The sequence below is a fragment of the Rhinolophus sinicus genome, chromosome 2 (assembly GCF_057876585.1).
Source record: "Rhinolophus sinicus isolate RSI-liver-muscle chromosome 2, RSI-T2T, whole genome shotgun sequence".
NCBI classification, from domain to species: domain Eukaryota; kingdom Metazoa; phylum Chordata; class Mammalia; order Chiroptera; family Rhinolophidae; genus Rhinolophus; species Rhinolophus sinicus.
The window spans coordinates 105,628,673-105,649,815 of NC_142502.1; the positions used below are offsets into that span (position 1 = coordinate 105,628,673).

The 21,143-nt window shown below is 54.8% G+C and overlaps 2 protein-coding genes across 21 annotated transcripts in view; both read right to left on the minus strand.

Moving 5' to 3' along the window:
* Positions 1 to 502: 502 nt before the first annotated feature.
* Positions 503 to 6,134, minus strand: ZBTB9 (zinc finger and BTB domain containing 9). Of its 2 annotated transcripts, none has more exons than XM_074332803.2 (2): positions 5,583 to 6,134; positions 503 to 5,359 (listed from the first exon to the last, which is right to left on the minus strand). In XM_074332803.2, exon 2 carries the CDS (start codon positions 5,351 to 5,353, stop codon positions 3,950 to 3,952), a length of 1,404 nt encoding a protein of 467 aa, XP_074188904.2. In that variant the 5' UTR covers positions 5,354 to 5,359; positions 5,583 to 6,134; the 3' UTR covers positions 503 to 3,949. The 2 variants fall into 2 exon arrangements, with proteins under 2 accessions (XP_074188904.2, XP_019594353.2); XM_019738794.3 differs by having other exon boundaries at positions 503 to 5,429; positions 5,583 to 6,132.
* A 1,549-nt stretch (positions 6,135 to 7,683) lies between these two features.
* SYNGAP1 (synaptic Ras GTPase activating protein 1) overlaps positions 7,684 to 21,143 on the minus strand; it is a 30,916-nt gene continuing 17,456 nt past the window's right edge. For 4 of the 19 annotated variants that reach the window (XM_088795829.1, XM_088795836.1, XM_088795835.1 and 1 more), the window contains 9 exons: positions 19,618 to 19,854; positions 19,293 to 19,494; positions 18,905 to 19,083; positions 18,217 to 18,258; positions 16,793 to 17,867; positions 16,225 to 16,398; positions 14,374 to 14,585; positions 13,254 to 13,349; positions 7,684 to 9,592 (listed from right to left, as the gene is read on the minus strand). In XM_088795829.1, the coding sequence (XP_088651955.1) occupies positions 9,448 to 9,592; positions 13,254 to 13,349; positions 14,374 to 14,585; positions 16,225 to 16,398; positions 16,793 to 17,867; positions 18,217 to 18,258; positions 18,905 to 19,083; positions 19,293 to 19,494; positions 19,618 to 19,854 (2,362 nt within the window). In that variant the 3' untranslated portion in view covers positions 7,684 to 9,447. Of the gene's footprint in view, positions 9,595 to 10,260; positions 10,377 to 12,344; positions 12,425 to 13,253; positions 13,363 to 14,373; positions 14,586 to 16,224; positions 16,399 to 16,792; positions 17,868 to 18,216; positions 18,259 to 18,904; positions 19,084 to 19,292; positions 19,495 to 19,617; positions 19,855 to 21,143 lie in introns of those variants that run through there. The other 15 variants (XR_012496533.2, XR_012496531.2, XR_012496532.2 and 12 more) reach the window with 15 other exon arrangements.

The window sequence follows — 21,143 nt, forward strand, 5'->3', positions numbered from 1 at the left end:
GTTATCAGTATTAAGTGGTTTAACTCAGAAGAGTGGATAAAAATCACCCAGGAGTGCATAAAGTTAGAACTCTAGCATTTATGAGAAAGGTAATAATAAGGTGTCATGCAGGGTGTCATGCGGGGTCTCTGGTCCTGCTCCCCACATAAGAACGCAGGACATGGTGAGGCCAAAAAGGAACACCCATGGAGCCATAGATAGGGGAGTCATACCACTATAGACTCGCTGGCGGCTGGGTTGGAGACACAGGAAGCAGGAGCCACACGATCTGCAACCTGCCGTCTGCTTCTCTGACAACCAACCTCACTTGCTAGCTGCAATCCGCCATGCGAACTGCAACCCGCGCTTGCTGGCTCAGCCACCATCTTCTTACTAACCCCCATTTGCTGCTAGCGTAGCCATGGCAGTTATATTAGTGGCCAATGACTCACTGGTGACAGCTGACGGCCAACTAGCCACAGCTGATGGCCATCTGATCAGTTGATGGCCACTTACTACCCGAGCCAGCACCTTTCTATGTGAGGCCGAGAGCCTGGACCCTGCACTCCTGGCTCTGTCCCCACACAAGGGTTAACATCTAACCCTTACTGAGCGCTGTGTGCCTCATTTCCCTTTTAGCTGAAAATATTTTCTCTTTACGTAAGTGATCCCTCCCTGATCCCTGAAAGAACTGGTCCCAGTAAAGGTGTGGGTAACTGACTAATGTTCTCATAATACCTAACATTTATTGAGTTTACTGACTGCAAGGCACTAAGCATTTTACAGATATTAATCTCACAACCCGTGAGCATGATTAACTGCAAATGAGGAACTACACGAAGAAACAGGGCAGACGGGATAATGAAAAAGGACAAAGGTCCTGGGTAGGGGCTAGCCTTGGACTGCAGGAGGGACATCTCTGCCACTACAAGGAGGAAAGGGACACACACGTTTGTTTAAATCAAAATCTTTCATCACGGAACTTGTTTTCTAATACCTAGTAACTTTTAAAATCAAACTTGAACGTTTTAATTGGCTTTACAGAGTCATAACAAAGTGCTACGGGGATTAAGGAGTGGGAGGAAGCAATTCTGCCTTAAGTTCAGAGAGCAGAGGTGGAAGGTGGGCAGGTTCAACATATATCTTGAACACCTACTATTAAGTACCAGGTGTATCTGAGGCTTTAAGGATCCCAAGATGGGCAGCATGTGGAGATTGTCTGGGGTGAGCCTGTGTTCCTGTTGTCTGGCCAGCATCCGTTCCCCACTCTTCAATCATCCCAGGACTTCAATTTCCCCCTTGAGGATTCTATGCCCACTTTGTTGCCTTGATAGAACATGATCAAGGTGCTCTGGCCAGAGGGTGGACCTGCGACTGAGTTTTCACCTGGGAAATTTTATCTTGAGTGACACAAGAAATAATGACTGGGTCATCATCCCATAACATATGACCTGAAGAGATTCCCCAGGAGTTCCTGCTCCCTGGACCCCCAGAGCTGACCGAGGTCTTGTCCTTCCAAAGGCTGGTCCTTCATCCCTTCCTTTTATTCTAGGAGACCCCACATCCTTCCACTGATCCCTGTTTTGATAAGTCTAGTCAGAGCCAGGTTCTGTTGCTTGCAACCAAAGGATCCTGGCCCCCGGCTACAGCCACCTACAGACTGTGTGCCAAAAGACGGGCGGGGGTGGGATTGCAGCAGATTGAAGACTGGCAGCCTTGCTCCCTGACCTTTCCCAATGTGTTCACAGCCCTTACCATGGGGATGGTGCCAAGGCATGGCTCTTTAGAGAGGCTGACAGATCTCAGCTACATCTCACCTTCTCAGCCATGTCACATTTTTGGTGCCATACCTAGTAACTTTTGAGGAACACGCTTTGGGGAAGGCTATCACTCCTGGAAGTGAAGTTGGGACTTCAACTCATGCTCTCCATTTCCACCTCAGTTCAGCCTCCCACACCAACTGCCACACTCTGGCACATGGGAGTCCTCTGTGAAACCTCTGCTGAGCTGTACTAGGTCTGCTGGACTTCCTTTGCACCAGCAGTGGCTTGTCCTGCCCACTACAGGGACTTGCCATACTGCACTATCATTATTTGTCTAGATTCCATAGTAGCTGTGAATTCCTTGAGGGCAGAGTATGAATCAGGGTATAGCACAGTGCTTTGCACTAAATGTTTGTAGAATAAACCAAACATTATACGTAATACACGAAGCCAGAGAATATTATAGGTAAAGATCACGTGAACCAAGCCCTTTTAAAAAAGAAGACAGTGAACCAGTTAGGAGGTACATACCACCCCACCAAAAAAAAGTAACAGCTCAGACTCTGAAGGATAAGGTAACTTACCAGAGGTTATTCACAGCAGCAGGTCCGGGCCTAGAATCTGGCCCACTGAAATCCAGAACAGTTTTCTCTGCACCAGTGTGAAACCATCCCATTCTTCCCCCATCAACATAACCCAGCTGCACAAGGAACACATCGAAGTCTTTGCAATTCTGTTCTCACGTTCTTCCCCATATAAATCACTCAGTCCCATCCACTGTCAGCCGAGACCTCAGGGCAAAGTTTATTTGAAGAAATTAAGTAACCTGCGACACTCGTCCCCTCCAAAATCTGCCCTTGTATCTCTCCACCAAGAGGCAGTTGTGTGGGTGGGGACAGAAAGGGAGGGTGTGGTCCCACTGTGCCTGCAGCAGGCGCTGTTTCCACCCTGAGTCCCTCTGACCAAGGCCACTTGTTCAGAGCAGTGGTTCTACCTTGAGAGCATTTTAGGTCAGTGGCCATCTCCTGAGTTCATCGGTCACATGCCAGTTACCGTGATCAATATATGAGTGATCAGGGGGGTCAAAGGTAGACAAGAGGCACAGGCTGTGGAGGGAATACTCTCTATTACAGGGGCTCCTAGGGGTGACACATGGAATGCTCAACATTAAAGTGCTCAACTACAACATAAACATAAAGGTGTTGGGAAGGTGTCTACTGGTGAGAAAGCAAGTTACACCCTGAGGGGCTTCTGGAAAGACATAAGGAAAGTACATAAACAGAATTCTGGGGCTGGCCCGGTGGCTCAGGCGGTTACAGCTCCGTGCTCCTAACTCCGAAGGCTGCCGGTTCAATTCCCACATGGGCCAGTGGGCTCTCAACCACAGGGTTGCCAGTTCAATTCCTTGAGTCCTACAAGGGATGATGGGCTCCGCCCCTGCAACTAAAATTGGACACAGCACCTTGAGCTGAGCTGCAGCTGAGCTCCCAGATGGCTCAGTTGGTTGGAGCACCTCCTACCAACCACAAGGCTGCCAGTTCAATTCCTCGACTCCCGCAAGGGACGGTGGGCTGTGCCCCCTGCAACTAGCAACGGCAACTGGACCTGGAGCTGAGCTGCACCTTCCACAACTAAGACTGAAAGGACAACAACTTGACTTGGAAAAAAAGGCCTGGAAGTACACACTGTTCCCGAATAAAGTTCTGTTTAAAAAAAAATAAAAAAAAGAATTTTGTTCACATTTCCGCTATGATGAGGGAAAGGAAACTTAGAGCTTCGTCTCTGAATTACTAAAGCTCTGAATCAAACATACACCTAGGTGGAGACCAGCCCCTTAACTCCTCATGGAGACTGAATGAAACATATATCATTTTGTCTTCTTGTTCTAACTTTTCTCTCTTCAGATAAACTTCTAATGTGCAATCTGGTTTCCTGTATGAAAAGGTCTATTGTGGGCAAGTGACCAATTTACATATGGCCTGTAAACCACTTTGCTAAGGGTGATTAGTCAAAACCTGGAGTGGGATGAAAAATCTGAGTCTCCAAATCTGCCAGGTTGAGGCCCACAACCAAGAACAAGAGTCCATAAGGTATCTCTCCTGTTGGCACGATTACAAGAGCCAGGACTGGGGTGTCATGGTAGTGAAGGGTAAGCAGCAGCAGCAGCAGCAGCTCTCGTCCTGGAAGTTACTGTCTGGCCTCAGTGGTCACTTGTAAGTCCAGTGAGCAGTGGCACAGCCCTGGCCCTTGCATAGGTCCTGGTGGCGAAGGAAACAGGCATGGACTCGGAAGCGACGACCACAGTGGGGACAGGCATGCAGGGCTCCAGCGTGGGTCTTCATATGCTCTGTCAGGTGGTGCTTCAGCTTGAAGCGCTTGTTGCAGATGCCGCAGCCAAAGGGCCGAAGGCTGAAGGTCAGCATGATGTGCCGGTCACGCTTTGGCTTCACTGCAAACCGCTTCCCACACAAGCAACCAAAGCGTTTTCCATCTTCAGGGGGTGCCCCGCCTAGCTTCACAGGCCCATGCACAGCCTGCCCTGCACCCCCAGGTCCCCCACCCCCTGACAGGATCTCATTCCCATGAAGATCCACGGGTTTCCAGGATGGACCTCCTTCCCCAGATGCTGCCCCTGCTCCTGAGGGAAGCAAGAACCCCAGCTCTCTAGTCCCTTCAGTGTCCCCTCCAGGAACCACTTTGGTCTCCTCCTTTACTCCTCCAGACTGAGTCCCACCTCCTGATACCTCCTCCTTAGGCTCAAAAGGTTCCTGCTTAACGTAGAAGATTTTGGGGTGCACTGTGGTTAGAGGGGCAGGAGGTTCAGCTGGTGCACTCCCATCCTCCGGAAGCCTACAGGGAACGGCGGACATGGGCAGTGGGTGGGATCCATGAGTGCGGGGAATCCATGATACTCTCGGAGGCTGAGGAGTCTGAGAGAGTGTTGCTGACCCCTGGTCTTCATCATCTTCTTCCTCCTCCTCTTCCTCCTCTTCCTCAACCTGAATCTGTAGCACCTCTCCCAGTTCACTCCCCTCCCCTCCAAAGGGGCTCTCGGTAGAAGCAGAAGACTGCACTGGAGTCTGGAAAGAGGAAGAGTGAATGCACCAACCTCCCGTAGAGGACGTGGTGGAAAGAAGTGTGTGACAAGGGGTCGCTCCACGGGCTGACATTCCACCACCTGAGGTGTCTAATTCTCTCAGGATCTCTGAGCACTGATCTACTACTTGCCACATCTGGAGGCCACTGGCCACAAGGAGGTGGGCAGGGAGCGCATCCAGCGGCAGGCGGAGGCGCCCTGAATAAATGAGCTGGAGCAGCCCCTCGAAGGCATCAGCTTCAATGATGCTGGGCAGAGTGAGACGTGGCGCGTCCCCCAGAAGAAGTTTGTCATGGAAGTAAGGAGAGGCAGCAGCCAGCACTGCTTTGTGAGCCCTAAGCTCCCGGCCCTGCACCAGGAGCGACACATCACAGAACTTTCCCTCTAGCCTGTGCCGGTTCAGGGCTTCCAGCAGCAATGAGCTATGTTGAGGGAAGTCTATCTGGATGGTCCGTGGCGCTGGGTTGCAGATCGGGGACGGAGGGACCGGAGGCAAAGGCGTCGAGGTATCCATGGCCTCCTAGGAAGGAGAGATGTCGCAGAGAATCGAGAACAGATGAGGGGCGTGGAAGGCCCCACCGAGATAAAAGCTGCGGAGGAAAGAGACGGGGGTCATATCGGATAAAGGGACCATATCACCTCAGATACCACCCGCCTCCCCACCCCCCATTTTCAGTGATGGTTTCTGCAGCTCAGTCCCGCGCACATCCCCACCAACAAAACAAAAACAATCAAACACCAACCAGGGGTTTCACTTCCAGCGCGTGCGGAACAAGATGAGGAGGACCTTCAGCCACGAGCCTGACTGACCCCGCCGGCCCGGGACGGCTCCTGCCGCCGCTCCGTTTCCCCTACGGTGCCCACAGGGCCCGGCTCCCGGGAAGACGCGGCTCCGGGAGACCGCGAGCGCCGGCCGCGCCGTCCTCGTCCTTCTCGCCGCCACGCCCCCGCCGGTACACGCGCCCCGCGGCCGGAGAGCGTCTAAAGAACCACCGCGCGGCCGGGACCGGAAGCCACCTCCTCCCGGCGGACGCCGACGCCGGATATGGAGGGCGGGCGAGGAACAGCCAATCGGAGGCCCACGGGCCTCGTGTTGATTGGTTGCGCGGGTGAGAAGCGATGTTCGTCTCACGGAGGCTGCCGCTGCGGGAGGCCCACCTGTCGGGCCTTGGGAAACATTGAGTGGTAGGAGCGGAGACTAGTAAGCCGCCTCGGTGGTAAAATGTACTGCCCGTGCCCAGCCAAGTGCTGAGAGGGCGAGATTAAGTGGGCACCTGCTGTGTGGGCTGGGCATTGGCCACATCGCGCTGTGTCCTACCCCTGCCCTGAGAGGTAGGTGTTGCCCTCCTGTTTTCTTGGGGGGAGGAGGGTGTCATGTAGGGTGGCATGTGGGGTCTCTGGTCCCGCTCCCCACATAAGAACGCAGGACATGGTGAGGCCAAAAAGGAACACCCACGGAGCCATAGGTAGGGGAGTCACACCACTATGGTCTCGCTGGCGGCTGGGTTGGAGACATAGGTAGCGGGAGTCACACGCAACCCACCGTCCACTTCTCTCTCTGCCAACCAACCTCACTTACTAACTGCAATCCACTCTTGCTAGCTCAGCCCCATCTTCTTGCTAGCCCCCATTTGCTGCTAGCGTAGCCACAGCAGTTATATTAGTGGCCTATTGCTCACTGGTAACAGCTGACAGCCAACTAGCCACAGCTGATGGCCATGCAATCACAGTTGATGGCCATTTACTACCTGAGCCAGCACCTTTCCACGTGAGGCCGAGAGCCTGGAAACTGCAGTCCTGGCTCTGTCCCCACAGGGGGGAAACCGAGGCTGGCAAATGGTACGTCTGGCGTTGAAACCCAATTTGCCAAGGAACCATGTTCTTCCCTCCATTCCACACGGGAGCATTTCAACCAGCAATTAAACCTTATTTCTAGGTAATTTTTTTCCCCAAAAGATGTATGTAGATATATACTTGGAATCTTTTATCAGATTCCTTGGCTTCTTTACTCCTTGGGGTTAAGTGGGGCAGAGGTGAGGGGAGAGCTAGACGGGGTGTTCGGCCAGTGCAAAACCCTGTTACAAAACAGACAGCAGGTCCAAAATGGAGTCACTTGTGCCAAGCCCATGTCTACAAACTAAGAATCAATACTTAACCTAATTGCAGTTTTACCCTGTCCCCTGAATGTAACCGTTAGGTCAGGGGTGTCCAAACTTTTTTCAACGTTTTTCACCAAGGGCCATATGTGGTAAAATACACAAACAGCCGGGCCACTCACTCGAGGTGAAGTACGCATTGCCTCACCTGGTTTACTTAAATAAACTAAATATATTTTTGGAATTTGCTGCGGGCCAATTAACAATGGATTGCGGGCTGTAGTTGGCCCGCGGGCCGCAGTTTGGACACCCCTGCTTTAGGTAGTCAACCTGGAATTACCTGCAGCTCTATAATGAGGACCCCTTCTGTGCCCCTTAGGAGGGCAACCTTGCCTGCGACAATGCGTTCTTTGCTAATTGTTTTCCACCCCTTTCCACCTTTAAAAACCTTTCCTTTTCTGTAGCTGGGCTCAGATCCTTCCTATTCGCTAGATGGGATGCTGCCCAATTCATGAATCAGTGAATAAAGCCAATTAGATCTTTAAATTTACTCAGTCGAGTTTTGTTTTTTAACACCCCTGCTCTAAAACAGAGTAAATCTCACTGGGTGTGAGAGTGGTATTCTAGGAGCATACTATGGTATCATGCAGGGGTACGGTCTCCTAGGCTGGAAGCCCCCGCCCAAAAAAGCAGATCCGGTCACTGTGCTGGTCCTGGAGGCCCCAGCCTAGGAAAATAAGCATAGTGATAAAAGAACAATCTCCGTTTATTAAACATGATTTTTCTGTTTCACCACACACTCCAGAAAAAAAGGAAATGGGGCTGGGAGTGGAGAAAAAGGGACAGTGGTGGGGTGGAGAAGGCTGGGAGTGGGGCTGGGTGGGGAGGGAGAACGAGAAAACAAAATAAAACAGGTAGGAAGAGCATCTCCCTACCCTTAGGGTGGTGGGTGGGGACGGTAGCATGGGGGGGAGGGGGCCAGGAAGCTCTGTACAGAGGGGTTGCCCCCAGCCCACACACACACACCCCGGATATGTACAGTACAAACCCCAGATAATTACAACAGCCAAAGAAGAGAGGAGGAGGAAAGGGGGTCCAGGGTTGGGTATGAAGTTGGGAAAGCAAGGAAAGGGCACAGGGATAAAATTTCACATATTTACAACTTTTATATAAGTATAAATTTGGCCCCGGCTGGGTGTACGTGTATAGGGGAAGGGGACTGAAGGGGAACTGTCCATACAAAAGAAAGAAGGATGGAGTCTGCGAAGTCTCAATACCAAACGCAAGAAGGGATGAGGGGGCAAGGCTGGGTAGGGGATAGCAGTCAGGGAAGAGGGGGTGTCAAGGAGGGGTTTCTCCCCTCCCATGACCTACCCACCCCAAACCCCATCCATCCTACTTCCCCTATCCCGCCAGAGAGCTATGTACAGAGAAACACCGAAAAAATTGTGGAGCTGGCGGGAAGGAGGGAGGTGGAGGGAGATTGGGGTGGGGGGAGGATGAAAGGGTGGCCCAGCCCTGTCCTACCTCCCCCTGGGGGACAGAGTCATGGAAGGGGGCCCCCCAACACCCCTCCTCCAACACAGGTCCCCCCACCCTGGGGGAGAGAGACATGGCTTTTCCTAGAGTAAGTTCCCTCCTCCCCCTGGGAGTAGAGACCAAGAAGGGGGGGGCAGGGGGCTGCGTGTACCAGGGTAGGGCAGACCAGCTAGTCTGTCCTCCCCAACATACACACCCTCCTAAACCCTAACCCCTCACCCTAACCTCAATTCCACCCCACCCAACATACTGGGGGAGGGGGGGGCATAAGCCCCCTCACCCCGCTCTGGGACCAGCCAAGAGCAGATCAGGTGTGGGAAGAAGGGGACACAACTCCCCTTCCCCCCTTGCCGCCCCCTCCCTGCCCCGGTGGCCCCTCCACCCCATCTGGGTTCTGGGTGGGGAGGGAGGAAATTTAAGAGTGGTAGGAGGAGAAGGAGTTTGTGCGTGCTGAGCCCCCCCAGACGCTCCTGAGAAATCAAGGGGTAATAGGGCCCCCTCACCTGGGGTCCCCTCCCCATAACAAGGGGGACAGGGGAGGCCAAAATGGGGCGGTGGAGGGGAGTTAGATTGTCAGCTCTGGTTACTGCTAAAAAATCACCCTGAAGTTGAAAGTTTGGAGGTGCCACACCCCCGGGTGGGGGCTAGGGTCTGTCCCCCAGTGCTCAGGGGAACGATGAGGCAGAGGATGGGGATAGCACCCCGGAGTGAAGGGGTCTGTGTGGGGTAGGTGGTGTCCTGGGGCAAGGGTCCTTGGTGGGTTACAGGGGCAGCACCCCAACAGGAAGGAAAAAGGGGCAGCTAAGGGTGCCCACTCTCCCTCCTGGAAATGGTGCAGTGAGGGGGGAGACTGGTGCCCCCCAAGGAGGCCTTCAGGGAGCAACCCGCTGTCCCTCGGCGAAGTCCAGTCCTGTTGGTTGGTGCTGTTCAGGTGGGGTGCATGGTCAGGAAGAAGGTCTGTGATGCTGGGTGGCTAGTGGTCCGCGGTGTTTCGGAACTCGCCGTTCTCGGTGATCTGCAGCCGGGGTGGGGGGGGCGGGGCTGGGGGGGCCAGGCCGTTCCAAGGTGGGGCCAGCGTCACACGCGGGTTTGTTGGACCCAAGGGGGGAAGCTGCCTCTCCTGCAAGACACCAAAGAGGAGAGCGCGGACTTATTGAGACGCTTCGAGGGGGCCTCGGTGCCAGCCCTCTCCTAGCGGCCTCCCCCTTAGCCAGCCCGCTCTGGATGCCAGGTCCCACCCCTTCCCCCAGGACAACCCCAACCTCCCTCCTATTTTGTTTCTCACCTGCAGTAGAAGTTACATCTTCTGGGCTCAGGGAGAAGAGAATCTTACCCCTGACTCCTAACAGGGGCCTTCAACCCAGGGAGTCACACCAGGAAACCAGTTCACACCAGGAAACCTCCCTGCCCCCAGCCACCTAACCCTGTATCTTCCCCTGCCAGCCCAGCCTCCAGCCTCCTCCTCTCGGAGCTCCCTCCCGGCCCACCCCCAGTCCGAGGTGGGAACTTTGTGTTGAGGGAACAAAGGGGAGGCAGTACAGCAAAACCTCATTAATCCAAACCCCCATGGATTTGGAATTTTTTCATAATTTGAACAAAAACTGGGCTTGAGTTTTCCTTTATCTATGAAGAAAGGGTGTGCTAAGCAAATTAATGATGGAAATGTGTCTGTAGGAGGAATATTTAACCTATACCAGAAAACAGACTTTTCAGTCCTATCTATTCATTAACGCATGCTCCCTGAGGGCCTCGAGTGGAAAAGCCTTATTCAGTGAGGTTTACTTACTGTATATATTTTGAAGACATGCATTTCATTAAATAGACAGTCATTCAGTTTTGTCACTTATTCAGAGTGGCCATCTTCTCAAATATAACATTCCAAATTAGAGAGGTTTAACTGTACTGGGGGGAAAGGAAGGGGATTCAGGGCAGTGACGTGGGAAGGTACAAATACTGTGGGAGGGCTGCCTCTCTCTCACGCTAAGGGGAACCACTGGGAGCTTCTGCAGACTCAGCAGGCCTCAATCTCTACATCCCCAGGAAGCAAAAGCGCTTCATTCCTCTCCACCCCCACATTCCTTTCAATCCCTCTCCCTGGGCTCCCACTTAAAGGGTGAGGGGTACCAGACCCTACTCCCACCCCTGGTCCTATTGTATCACCGGCCCCCCCCCACCCCACCCCACCCCCTGCCCCAGCTCCTGGACCAACTCCTGGCTCCTGCCCTCAGGCTCCGGCTTCTGTTCCTCTGCTGGGAAAGAAAGCTATCTGTACTATACTTCTGGTTGCTCACTTGGCTTAAAATAAAGGCACAAAATTAATTCTTAAATTAATGGCTGAGTTGCAGAGGGACCAACACCTGAAAGTGGTTTTAGCAAAAGTTTCCAAATTATTTCCTGGGCCACAGGGCATTTAGGCCCAGCAACCCAGTTATGTCTGACGGTTCTCTAAGGGATACAAAAACATCCCAAGCAGAGGCTCCCAGATCAGCTCTCCTTTCCAAATCAAAGAGCTCCCCTCTGGAAAGTCCCCCAAACCGCAGCCTAAAGCAAACCTGCCTTCTTAGCTTGCTGAGTGTCTCCCAAGTTCCCACAAGTAAGCGAGAGGAAAGCACCTATCGTAGGGGATCCTGAGTATGGCGGGAGAGCAGACGAAGGAAACCTCAGATTCCCTTCCCTCTACTTGTCTGCTGGTGACAGCACACAGGCATGCCCCCTACACCCCCAAGCACCCAAATTTAGAAAGTAGATAAATTAGGGTGCCATCATTCATTTTACAAAAGAGTTCACTGCAGGAGTCCTTTAAATGGTGAGGTTCCCTGGTGCCTTTCAGCATCTGTTTACAGATCACCAACAACTCTGACAGAGAGGCTGGGCAGGCAGAGAGTTAAAATTACAGTGTGAGCCACTGCCCACTACAGCTCAATCTCACAGAAGATAAAGCACTTCAGAAATGATGGCAGTGGCTGACTGGTTTCCATTTACTAGCTTTTTAGGTAGGACTGTGTGTCCAGCAAGACCACTGGGTGGTGGGAGTGGGGGGTGAGTGGCATTAGCAACCCAGGGATGTGAGCTCAGACAGGAAGAATAGAGGTTATTTAACATGCTGTTCCTGGCATCTCTGCTTGGGAGTCAACCTGGCTACTGAGCCCATGATCTTATCTAGGAAGATGCCCCACCCCTTCCAGCTCCCACACCACATGGGCCAGTCCACATGCTAACACCTGTCCTGGCTCCACTCGCCCTGCCTACTGTCCTCATATCTGAACAGCGTTCTTTCCAGGCCCCCCAGAGCCTCCCTGAGTTAACTAGCCCCTCTTCGGTTAATTCCCACCCAAAGAGGCCAAATCGGAGCCCCAGATGCTTTCTACCTCACAGATGTAAGGAGGAGGAAGAGAGAGAAGCAGGTGAGAGGTGGAAGGAAGGAGAGGTAGAGAACCAAGGTTAGGGAAGGGAGATGAAAGCCCCACCTACCTGCTGCAGTCAGCACAGCCCCTCTAGCCAGGGTCCCCCAACCCATCATCACCCACCACCCCTTAACAAGCCCCAACCCCAACATCCCCACCCCCAAGGACGCTCTGGTGAAATGGGGGGTGACAGACATACACCGGAGAGGAAGAGGACCGAGAGTCAGGAGGAGGCTGGGGGTGGGTTTTGCAGGAAGGGCGTGTGCTCGGGAATGTGCTGGGCTGTCGGGGTAGATGCCTGGTGCCGGTACCCTGAACCGTCTGGGAGGCAGCAGGAAGTACTCTCTGGGCAGTGCCCTGGGAGGTGTCAGGAGGGCAGGGCCTGTGGAGGTTCTGGGGTGTGGAGGGCAGCAGTGATGGGGGAGAGGCTGTGGAGAATCGGAGGGGAGTGGGCTTCATGACCAACCTGCAGTGGTCCGGAGTCACCTCCCCCTGTGTCCTCCGCCCGTGGTCAAAGCGGAACCAGGAGAATTACCTGATGAGGAGCTGCAGGGGGAGAGAGTGGGGTCATGGGGTCAGGAGTCTTGGTGTTGGTGGTGGGGAAGCCTGGCGGTCAGAGCAGAAGGAGGAGCGTGGGGGGGAAAGAGCAGACTTTGGGGAGAACAAGGGTGAGGATGCAGGAGGGAGGTCCTAACAGCTGGCTGGTGAGAAGAGAGGGGGGCAGCAGGGAGCTAGGATGCTAGTCAGGTGTGAGGACCAGAGGGGCAGAGGCCAGAGGAAGCTGGACTTAAACACTGAAGGAAAGGGGAGCTCATTGGGTGGGAGGGTTTAAGATCTGAAGAGTCAGGAAGACTATGCAGGGGCTGCCCAGGAGTCAGGAAAAGTGGGGAGCCAAGAGAACAGACATGATGGGGACCCCAAGTCCCCAGGGCACCATCCAGAGCCTGGGGAAATGAGAACTCATACTGCCCTGTGCTCTATTCTAGCAAAATGCAGCCTCTAGCCCTCGTGGCCAAGAAGGGCTCAGGGGAAGCTGAACTCCCTGACTGACGGGCAGGCACAGAAGGGGCCAGGGTTCCAGGAACCGTGGGACCGGGGTGGGGTGGGGTGGAGAAATCCTGTGACACAGACAGAATCAGGAAAGACAGGGTGGGAAGGCACAGGGGGTGGGGCTGACACTGCCAGGAGTGACACAGGCACAGACGATGGGATGAAGATGGGGTCACTGAGGGCTGCTGGGAGCAGCCAGCGGACAAACGGAGGACCATGGGAGAGTCAGACAGCAATGGGGCTGGGGTGGCTGGTGCAGTGAGTGCACGAAGGACAGTGGGATGGATGGGGATGGGACACGGAGAAGATAAATGACATTGTAATTTCCACCTGAGCGTCGAGCAGCCTCTTCTTGGGTTCGGGGAGCGGCTCAGCCATGGTGGGGTGGTCCCGGCGCAGCTCCTCCTCCACCAGCATCAGCCTGAAGGGACGGGCTTCAGTGGGGTTAGTGGCGGGCACTAACCTGCCCTTGGAACTCCGGACCCCGGGAACCCCCACAGATCTCGGGAAAAGCCTCGGGCATCCTCCCCTGCCCTCAGAATCCCTCCTCCATGCGTTATTCACCTTCCTGTCAGGAACCCTCACATGACCTGCTAAGGACAGCTTTCTGAGCCTCGCAGACCTCTACCACCCACATACCTTGGCCCTCCAGCCTCCCATTCAGGACAGAGCCTTCTCAGATCCTGTGCGGCTGGAGGCCTGGCTTCTACGTCCCCCATTCCACCCCCACGGAGCCTAGGCCATCTCCAGTGCAGCCCCGGGGATGCCCCTCGCCCAAGGGGTCTCTACAATTACTATTATCTCAGCATCTCCACCGGTGGTAGATTCTCAAGGTGATTTCTCATAAAGGATACCCATTAGAGCAGTGGTTTACAAAAAAAGTTTCAAGTCAAGCCTTTTAATTAATCTTACTCAAAAATGCATTCAGAATGGATCAAAATAGAGCGGGCTCCAGTTGGAGGGGGGCCCGGGGTACTGCCCAGTTCTCAGGATAACTGAGTCCCCTCCTTTGGAGCCCAGGGCTCTGCAGTCCCGCTGAGAACGTGCACAGCTTTATAAGATAAGGGCATTCCTTTTCTAACAGCACACCTTGCCAAAGCTGGAGAGGAAGGGATCCCTGCCTCGGTGTGGGGTGAACATCCGGGGCTGAGCTGAAAAGAACCAATGGGGAATCCCAGCTAGGCCGGGCCCAGACACACAATAATGGTTGGCCAGTAACAGGCACATTTTCCAAGGGCTTCAAAAGGTCCTCTATGAGGAAAGGTCAGGGTTTCGTAAAGGGACATTTAATGCACTAAGCAAGAGGTTCTCCCCTTCTGGTGATGGGTGAGTGGGTGGTGCCCTAGAAGTAGGGGGTGGGCTTTCCTCAGGGGCTGGAGGGGGCACTCGCTAGTTCTCCTCCACCTCAGGCCCTCCCTTGCTGCCCTCCCCAGGCCACCCCTCACCTGCCAATGATGCTCTTGATCTGTGAGTCTTTCTCCACCTGCTGCTGCCTTAGCCTCTTCTCACTCTGCTCCAGTCGGGCCTGATACTGCATCAGGATCTTGCTGGTCTGTTCTTCCTGGGACAGCAGCCTCCGCTCATACTCTTCCAGCTTCCGGTTGGACATGTGCAGCCGCTCCTTCAGGGAGTGGATCTCCTCCTCGTACTCCTTCACCTGCCCGCCGGGCACATGACCCCGCACTGTGAGGGCCACCCTGCCCAGACGCCACCACCCAGCCTCCATCCCTGCCTGCCAAGCACAGCCACTGCTGGGGGAGGGCCATTCCCAAGGTTGCCCCCACCCCTTCCCTGCCTGTTGATCATACATACACACCCACTGTTCCAAGGCCCTTCCATGGACCTGAGGCTCCCTCAAAATGGAGGAAGTCCAGACTCCCACGCCCTGAGAGGTATATATATATATACCTGTCCTCACATGTGAACCTGGACACATGAAGACCCACACAGGAACCTAGATAGACTCACAGACACATCTTGAATGACTGTACCCAGAAATTAAAGCTAACGTGCCTCCTCAGCCCCAAGCCAGGCCACAAATCATATGGAGACCACTGGCTAGGGAGAGGAAAGGCTCCATCCTGGGGACAGGGATCTGGGCTTCAGGTGAGTCCAGGCTCAGAATCTACGAATACCTCTGTTGAGAATCACCCTGGACTTCTGGGGCTGGAAGGCTCAGAAAAGTCATTTCATCTGCCCTACTGGCTCTGAAGTCTGGAGTCTGCTGTCCAATACAGCAGCCGCTTGCTACATGTGGCTATTTAAAATTTCAGTAGAACTAAGAGTTCAGTTCCCCAGTTGTACCAGCCACATGTGACCAATGGCTACCATATTGGACAGGGGAGCTCACAGAACATCCCATCATGCAGACACTTCTACTGGACAGTACTAGTCTAGAGCCTTTTCAACAAAGATTCCTCATCTGAACCGTAAAACAGAAAAACGATGTGAGACTATCTTCTCGTTCTCCGAAGAGGGCACACACATAACCAACCCCATGCTACAGGCAAAGCAGAGATGTTACTTCATTGCCCACAATGGCTAACTCAGGGCATTAGGGCTTAATTCTCTCATGGAACTTTCTGGACCAAGTCCATCTAAATCAGTCCCAACATTTTCCTATGCTTAAAGACCACTTCCCCCCAAGAAATCTCTCTCTGCTCCCCAAGGTGGAGCCATGCATTGGCTACATTTACTGTAATTCTGCAGCTGCCCTCTCCTGCAGGGTCCTTAGAGCAGTGGCTTCCTCAAGGAGCACTCTGTTATCTGTGCACCCAGAGCTCCTGCTGTCCTTCGCTCTGAGGTGAGTCTGGATGGTCTTTCCACACAGGGTCCGATACGCACCACTTTCCACACCAGCCCTGTCACCTATGCCCATGCGGCAGTGACCAGGCAAACCAAATACCGCCTGTAGTACAACTGCAACCCCTCTGCCCCCGGCCAATTTATCAGCTCACACTGCCAGTAAAGTAACTTTCCTTTTCCTGAGCAGTCACAGGAGCCAGGGTTTCTGTTCTCCCTGGGGAAGGACATGGAGCTAAGCCTAATATAGAACGTGTTTTTCCCCAGTCTATGATGTGTATCACCCGCAAAACAGAACTAGAATTGGATTTTCAGTGGACTGATTGTATGTGGTTTGCCCTAATAGACTGAAGGCTTCCCAAGGGACGGGATCAGGTCTGTGTCTCTTCTTCCCATCGTAACTTCCTAACTCGATGTTGCCCTCAGCAATGACAAGAGGCCTCCCCTGTGGGAAAAGGAAGGACAGGGGCTTAGGGCTGGTCGGGCCGGCGTACCCTGTCCAGCCGGCTCTCATCCATCGATTTAGAGTATTCCTTGAGCTTGTACTCTTCCCGCTCGATGTGGGCACTCTCGATGTCAGCCGACAAGTGAGGCATATTGGAGACCCAGGCCACCGTCCGCTCGGAGGCTGGCATGGTGGGGTTCAGTGTGGATGGCGTCTGAGAATGCTGGGACAGGGCAAGGTGGGAGCAAATAGAGAGGAGAAAGGTGGGAGAGGGCAGGGTGCACTTAGAGCGAGAGCACTGCCAAGACATGAGTCCCAATCCTGTCCCCTGCTCTAGCTCTGATCACCCTGGGAATGCTGTGCACTTAAGTATTTGTTATGTCTCCCTTCTGAACGGGAGCTCCATCCGTGAGGACAGTGATTACTGTTTGTTGTTTACTGCCAAATCCACGGCGCCTAGAGCAGCACATGGCACAGAGCAGGCGCTCTACACGTATTTGCTTAATGAATGAAGGGAGGTGAGAAAATCGGAACTTCAGACCACAAACTCTACTCTACCCCCACCTCCCCAACCCATTTCCTTCTTCCCGCCCTCCCTTCCTCCCACCCTTACCTACCTGCTTGGTGATGGAGGGCTTGAGCCCCCCACCCCCTCCGCCACCACTGCCCCCGCTGCCCCCAATGCTGCCCTCCTTGCTGAGACTCTGTTGCCGTGGACGGGCAGGGCCGTAACTTGGCTCCGGCGACTGCAATAAATTCCCACTGGATGGCCGGGGTTTCTGGGCAGCGCTGACTGTCAACTGCTGAGACTTGCCCCTCTGCAACGGAGGCGGCTGGCCCCCGCCACCCCCGCCACTGCCTCCTCCACCGCTCCCACCTCCAGGCCCTGAGGGGGCAGGCCTCTGGGGACCAATGGTGATCTGGGGAGGGGACAGCATATGCTGCAGGTTGTCCTGGAGTGAGAGCTGCCGACGGGTGAAGTCAGTACCAGAGGGTCCAAACTCATCACTGTAGCTGTGGCTGTGAAGGATGGAAGCGGCGGGGGGCTTGGGGACCCCTGAGGAGAGGTCCTCACTCTTGCTGTAGCCATGGAATGGGGCAAAGGTGTCCCCTGGAGGCTCTCCACCTCGGTGGTGGTGATGGTGGTGATGGTGGTGATGGGAAGAGGGTGGGCCATGGCCAGCACCCCCTCCATGGCCCCCTGGGGGGCCTGGCCCATCAGCAGCCATGTGGAAGAGAGGGTTCTGGAAGGAGAGGGGGATGCGCAGTTGCTGGGCAGGGACACCGTCCGTGGTGACACCCATCTGGCTCAGGCGCATGCCAGCGGCCGTGATGGACGAGCCACTGCCCTGGGAGAGGCGTCCAGCCGGTGCCGGCCGCAGCCCCAAGGCCGCTGTCAGGGAGGCCTGGCTGGAGTGCAGCAGGTCCCCGACCGCCGCCAGGTTGGACACGCTGCTGCTGTTGAGGCGGCCGCCGGGCCCCTCGCCCTGCAGATCCAGCATGGAGACGCTCTTGTTGACACTCAGCATCTTCTGCTCCGGCTCGGTGATGTCTGAGCTGCTCGTGCAGTATGCTGGCGAGGAACGGGCCAGGGGCGGCCGGCTTACATAGAACAGGTCTTTCCCCCCACCAGGGGGTGGTGGAGGTGGCTTTTCCTTGGTTGGGGAGGGGAGGCGAGCCATGTCCATAGAGCTGTTGGAAGGGAAGGGGGCACAAAATGGGAGGTAAGGCCAAAGCTACTGGCAATCGAGCCTGCTGTGGTCTGGTAGGCTGAGGTGAAAAGTGGGACCTGCAGGGCAGGCAGGAAGGATGGGAGGGGATATGTGGGAAAAGGAGAGGACAAGGCCCCTTCAGGAAGGGAGGGACCTACAGGAGGGGAGATGGGGGCAGCAAGATGAGGGATGAGGGGCAAGTCCGGGCAGATATGGAGGAGATGAGGGTGCATGGAGGAGAAGAGAGGAGGAAGGTGAAGGCCACTGGAGTGGGAGACGGGGAGCAGACAGGAGAGGAGAGGAGGGCGGGGGAGGGGAGAGCCCCTCACCTGTTGAGGCCTCGCGCCATGAAGGACTGAAGGTCGATGGAGCTGGAGAGAGATGGAAAGAGGGGCAAGCACAGACAGAGAGAAGGAGAGAGTGGGCAAAAGGCATGGCCGAGTGGAAGGAGAGGTGCGAATGGCAGAATGGGTGTGGCACCATGGAGGGAGAGACAGGCAGAGGAACAAGCAGGGTGTCATCAAAACAATGTGCAGTCACCCATCGGAATGGCTGCAGCGGCCGTGGAGGCCCCTTTGGGTCCAGGTGTTACTTCTCTAGTGCTGGGTCATGGCGGGGTCTGCAGGGTTCTGGTGGGGCTGGGGCGGTGCTTATTTTACAACTGATACAGAGATATTTGAAGGTCTGGGCACCCCCTAACTGACCCAACATGTACGGGCTGCACCTCAGCTCTGGGACGGGCAAGGGAGAGCTGGCAGCGGGACCCCCTCAGCTTACAAGCTGGAGCTGGAGGGGCCTCTGCACTTTGCTGGAGCTCCATGTTTCTCGCTATCTGGTCTTAGAGGGCTCTCAGCGTACCCACTGACTGTACCTGTCTCCTTACCGTTTTCTCTGACAACCTGCTGCTTTTTCCTCTCTTTCAAGCCCTACAGAGGTGCACGTGGAGCCCAGTGAAGTGTACCGGAAACAGAGAAGCAGGGGTCCTGGGGCCCAGGTGTGGGGTGCCCAGGTGCTCACCTGTTGAGGTCCCGCATCATGTAGCCCTGCATCTCGGCCGATGGGCCCCGCAGCACCACAGGCTGAGGCCGGGGCCGCTCACTCTGGCGGCTTGGCTGCCTTTGGATGTTGGGGTTCCTCAGAGCTGTGCTGATGTCGTTGAGGAGCCGTGGCAGCGGGCCCAGCTTCAGGAGGGCTTCCTGGAAGGGTGAGGCCGTTACCGGGGGCTAAGTGCCTGGCTCTGCGAGGGCCTCAGGGGGTGTGGAAGGTGTCAGCTGGGGGAGTGGCAATGACATGTCTGGGAACAGGGCAGGGAGAAAACTCTGTGGGGGGAGTGGTCTCTCAGGCCACAGTAGCCTCCAGAAACATTGGAAATACCTGGGGACGGGGTGCAGGGGTGTTTACTGACCTTGCTGAGCTGGGGCAGCACCTCCCAGAGCAGGGCGTGCAGTGTGGAGAGCTCTCGGCCCAAGTCGATGTAACCCTCAAAGCTACTGCTGTTGGTCAGCGTGTCCAGGTTGGAAATCTCGTACAGGAACTGCTGCATAGAACCCCACTCCAGCTCCAGAAACTCATTCATGAATCCTAGAAAGTCCTCCTTTGAGGTAAACCTGGCCAAGGCATCCGGAAGGTACAAGTCACACACCACAAGGCCTCACACCACCCGTCTCAGAGTCTCCGGGAACTCAGAGACCCCAGTGCCCACCTCCAACCCCGCCTGAGCCGTCCCTCACTTGGAAAAGTTGGCCAGGTTCTGGATGACCTTGGCAATGAGGGTGAGAGTTCGTGAGGTCTGCTCATCTGGGTACTCCTGCATGAGCCCAAAGAGACTGGGCGACATAATGGCTGGGCAGAGGAAGCGCAGGAAGAGCGAGGCGCTGATCAGCCTGTCAGCGATGTCCTCCCGACCCCGCTCTGCGCAGCGCAGCCGCCAGGATGCAAACACCTCCTTCAGCTCCCTCGGGAACACGCTGAGGGGAAGGGGTGGGGAGACAGAGAGAGAGAGAAAGAAAGAGAGAGACCGGGACTGAGACCCAGAGACCCTCAGCTTCCAGGGAACATGCTGAGGGGGGTGGCAGGAGGTGAGGGTGTGGAAACAGGTGAGAGAGACAGGCAGGGAGGGACTGCAGGAGGGAGACGGGGGGCTGCTGGGAGCAGAGGGCTATGGCAGAGTGAACAGATTAGGGGGAGAGAATTGGAGGGAGAGAGAAGGGGAGGGGAGAGAGACACACGGGAGAGACAGAGGGGTGTGTGAGAGAGACAAGGAGAGGAGAAGAAAAACAGACACCAGGGAGAGACAGAGATGGGAAGAAATGGAGGGTCACTTGAGGTACAGGGAGCTCGGACCCCCCAACTCTTCTGGATTCCAGGGAAATGGGAATGGAGGTGCCCCAGGCATGATCCCCACTCCCTGGAATGGCTAAGAGCTCATTCTCCTCATCTCCTGCTCCACTCTAATACCCATTGAGACCTTAAATTCTGAGTTCCGTAAAGCAACACCCCCACACCTCCAACTGGCTCCTCCTCCTGACTGCTAGGATTCAGTCAGTGGGGCCACAGGCCTCCCACACACCAGGCTCACGGCCTCCAGTCATCCTTGACTCTCCACAGACACGCCCCCTCCTTTCCAGTCAGCTGACAACTGTGCTGATCCTCTCCTCAGAGGGTTCTCAGGAAACCCTTCTCTTTTCTTGCCACCATTCTGATTCAGGATCTGATTTCCATGCTTGACCTTTTAACAGTAGCCCCCAACTAGCCTGGACTTCTCCCTACACCAGTCACTCCCCACCCCTACTCTACCTAAGAATTATCCTCCCAGTCATGACACTTCTTGGCACCAGAACTGGTTAATGGCATACCATGACCCACCAATGAACTCAAACTCCTTAACCTGCTGGCTGACACCTTCTGGAGTCTAATTCTAATGCCCGTCCAGACACCTCTCCCACCAGCCTCCATTATGAGCTGTGTGCTCTGTTAAACCTGTCCTAACTGCTGGACTCTGAAAGCTCCTGGCCCTTCTCCCATAGTCTTCTTCTGAAATGTCTTCTTTCCCCACCATATTCAAATACCTGAACCTGACCCAGTTTTCAAAGGCCAGCCCAGGGGCACCTCCTCTACGAAGCCTTCCCTGCTTTATCTCAATCAAAGCTCTGCTTTCTCTGACTTCATGTTACATGGGAAGACCCTCACTTGGCACTTAACACGTCCTACAACTATTCTGTGGCTTTTTTGTATCTAATTTGTTCCTCCTCATGCT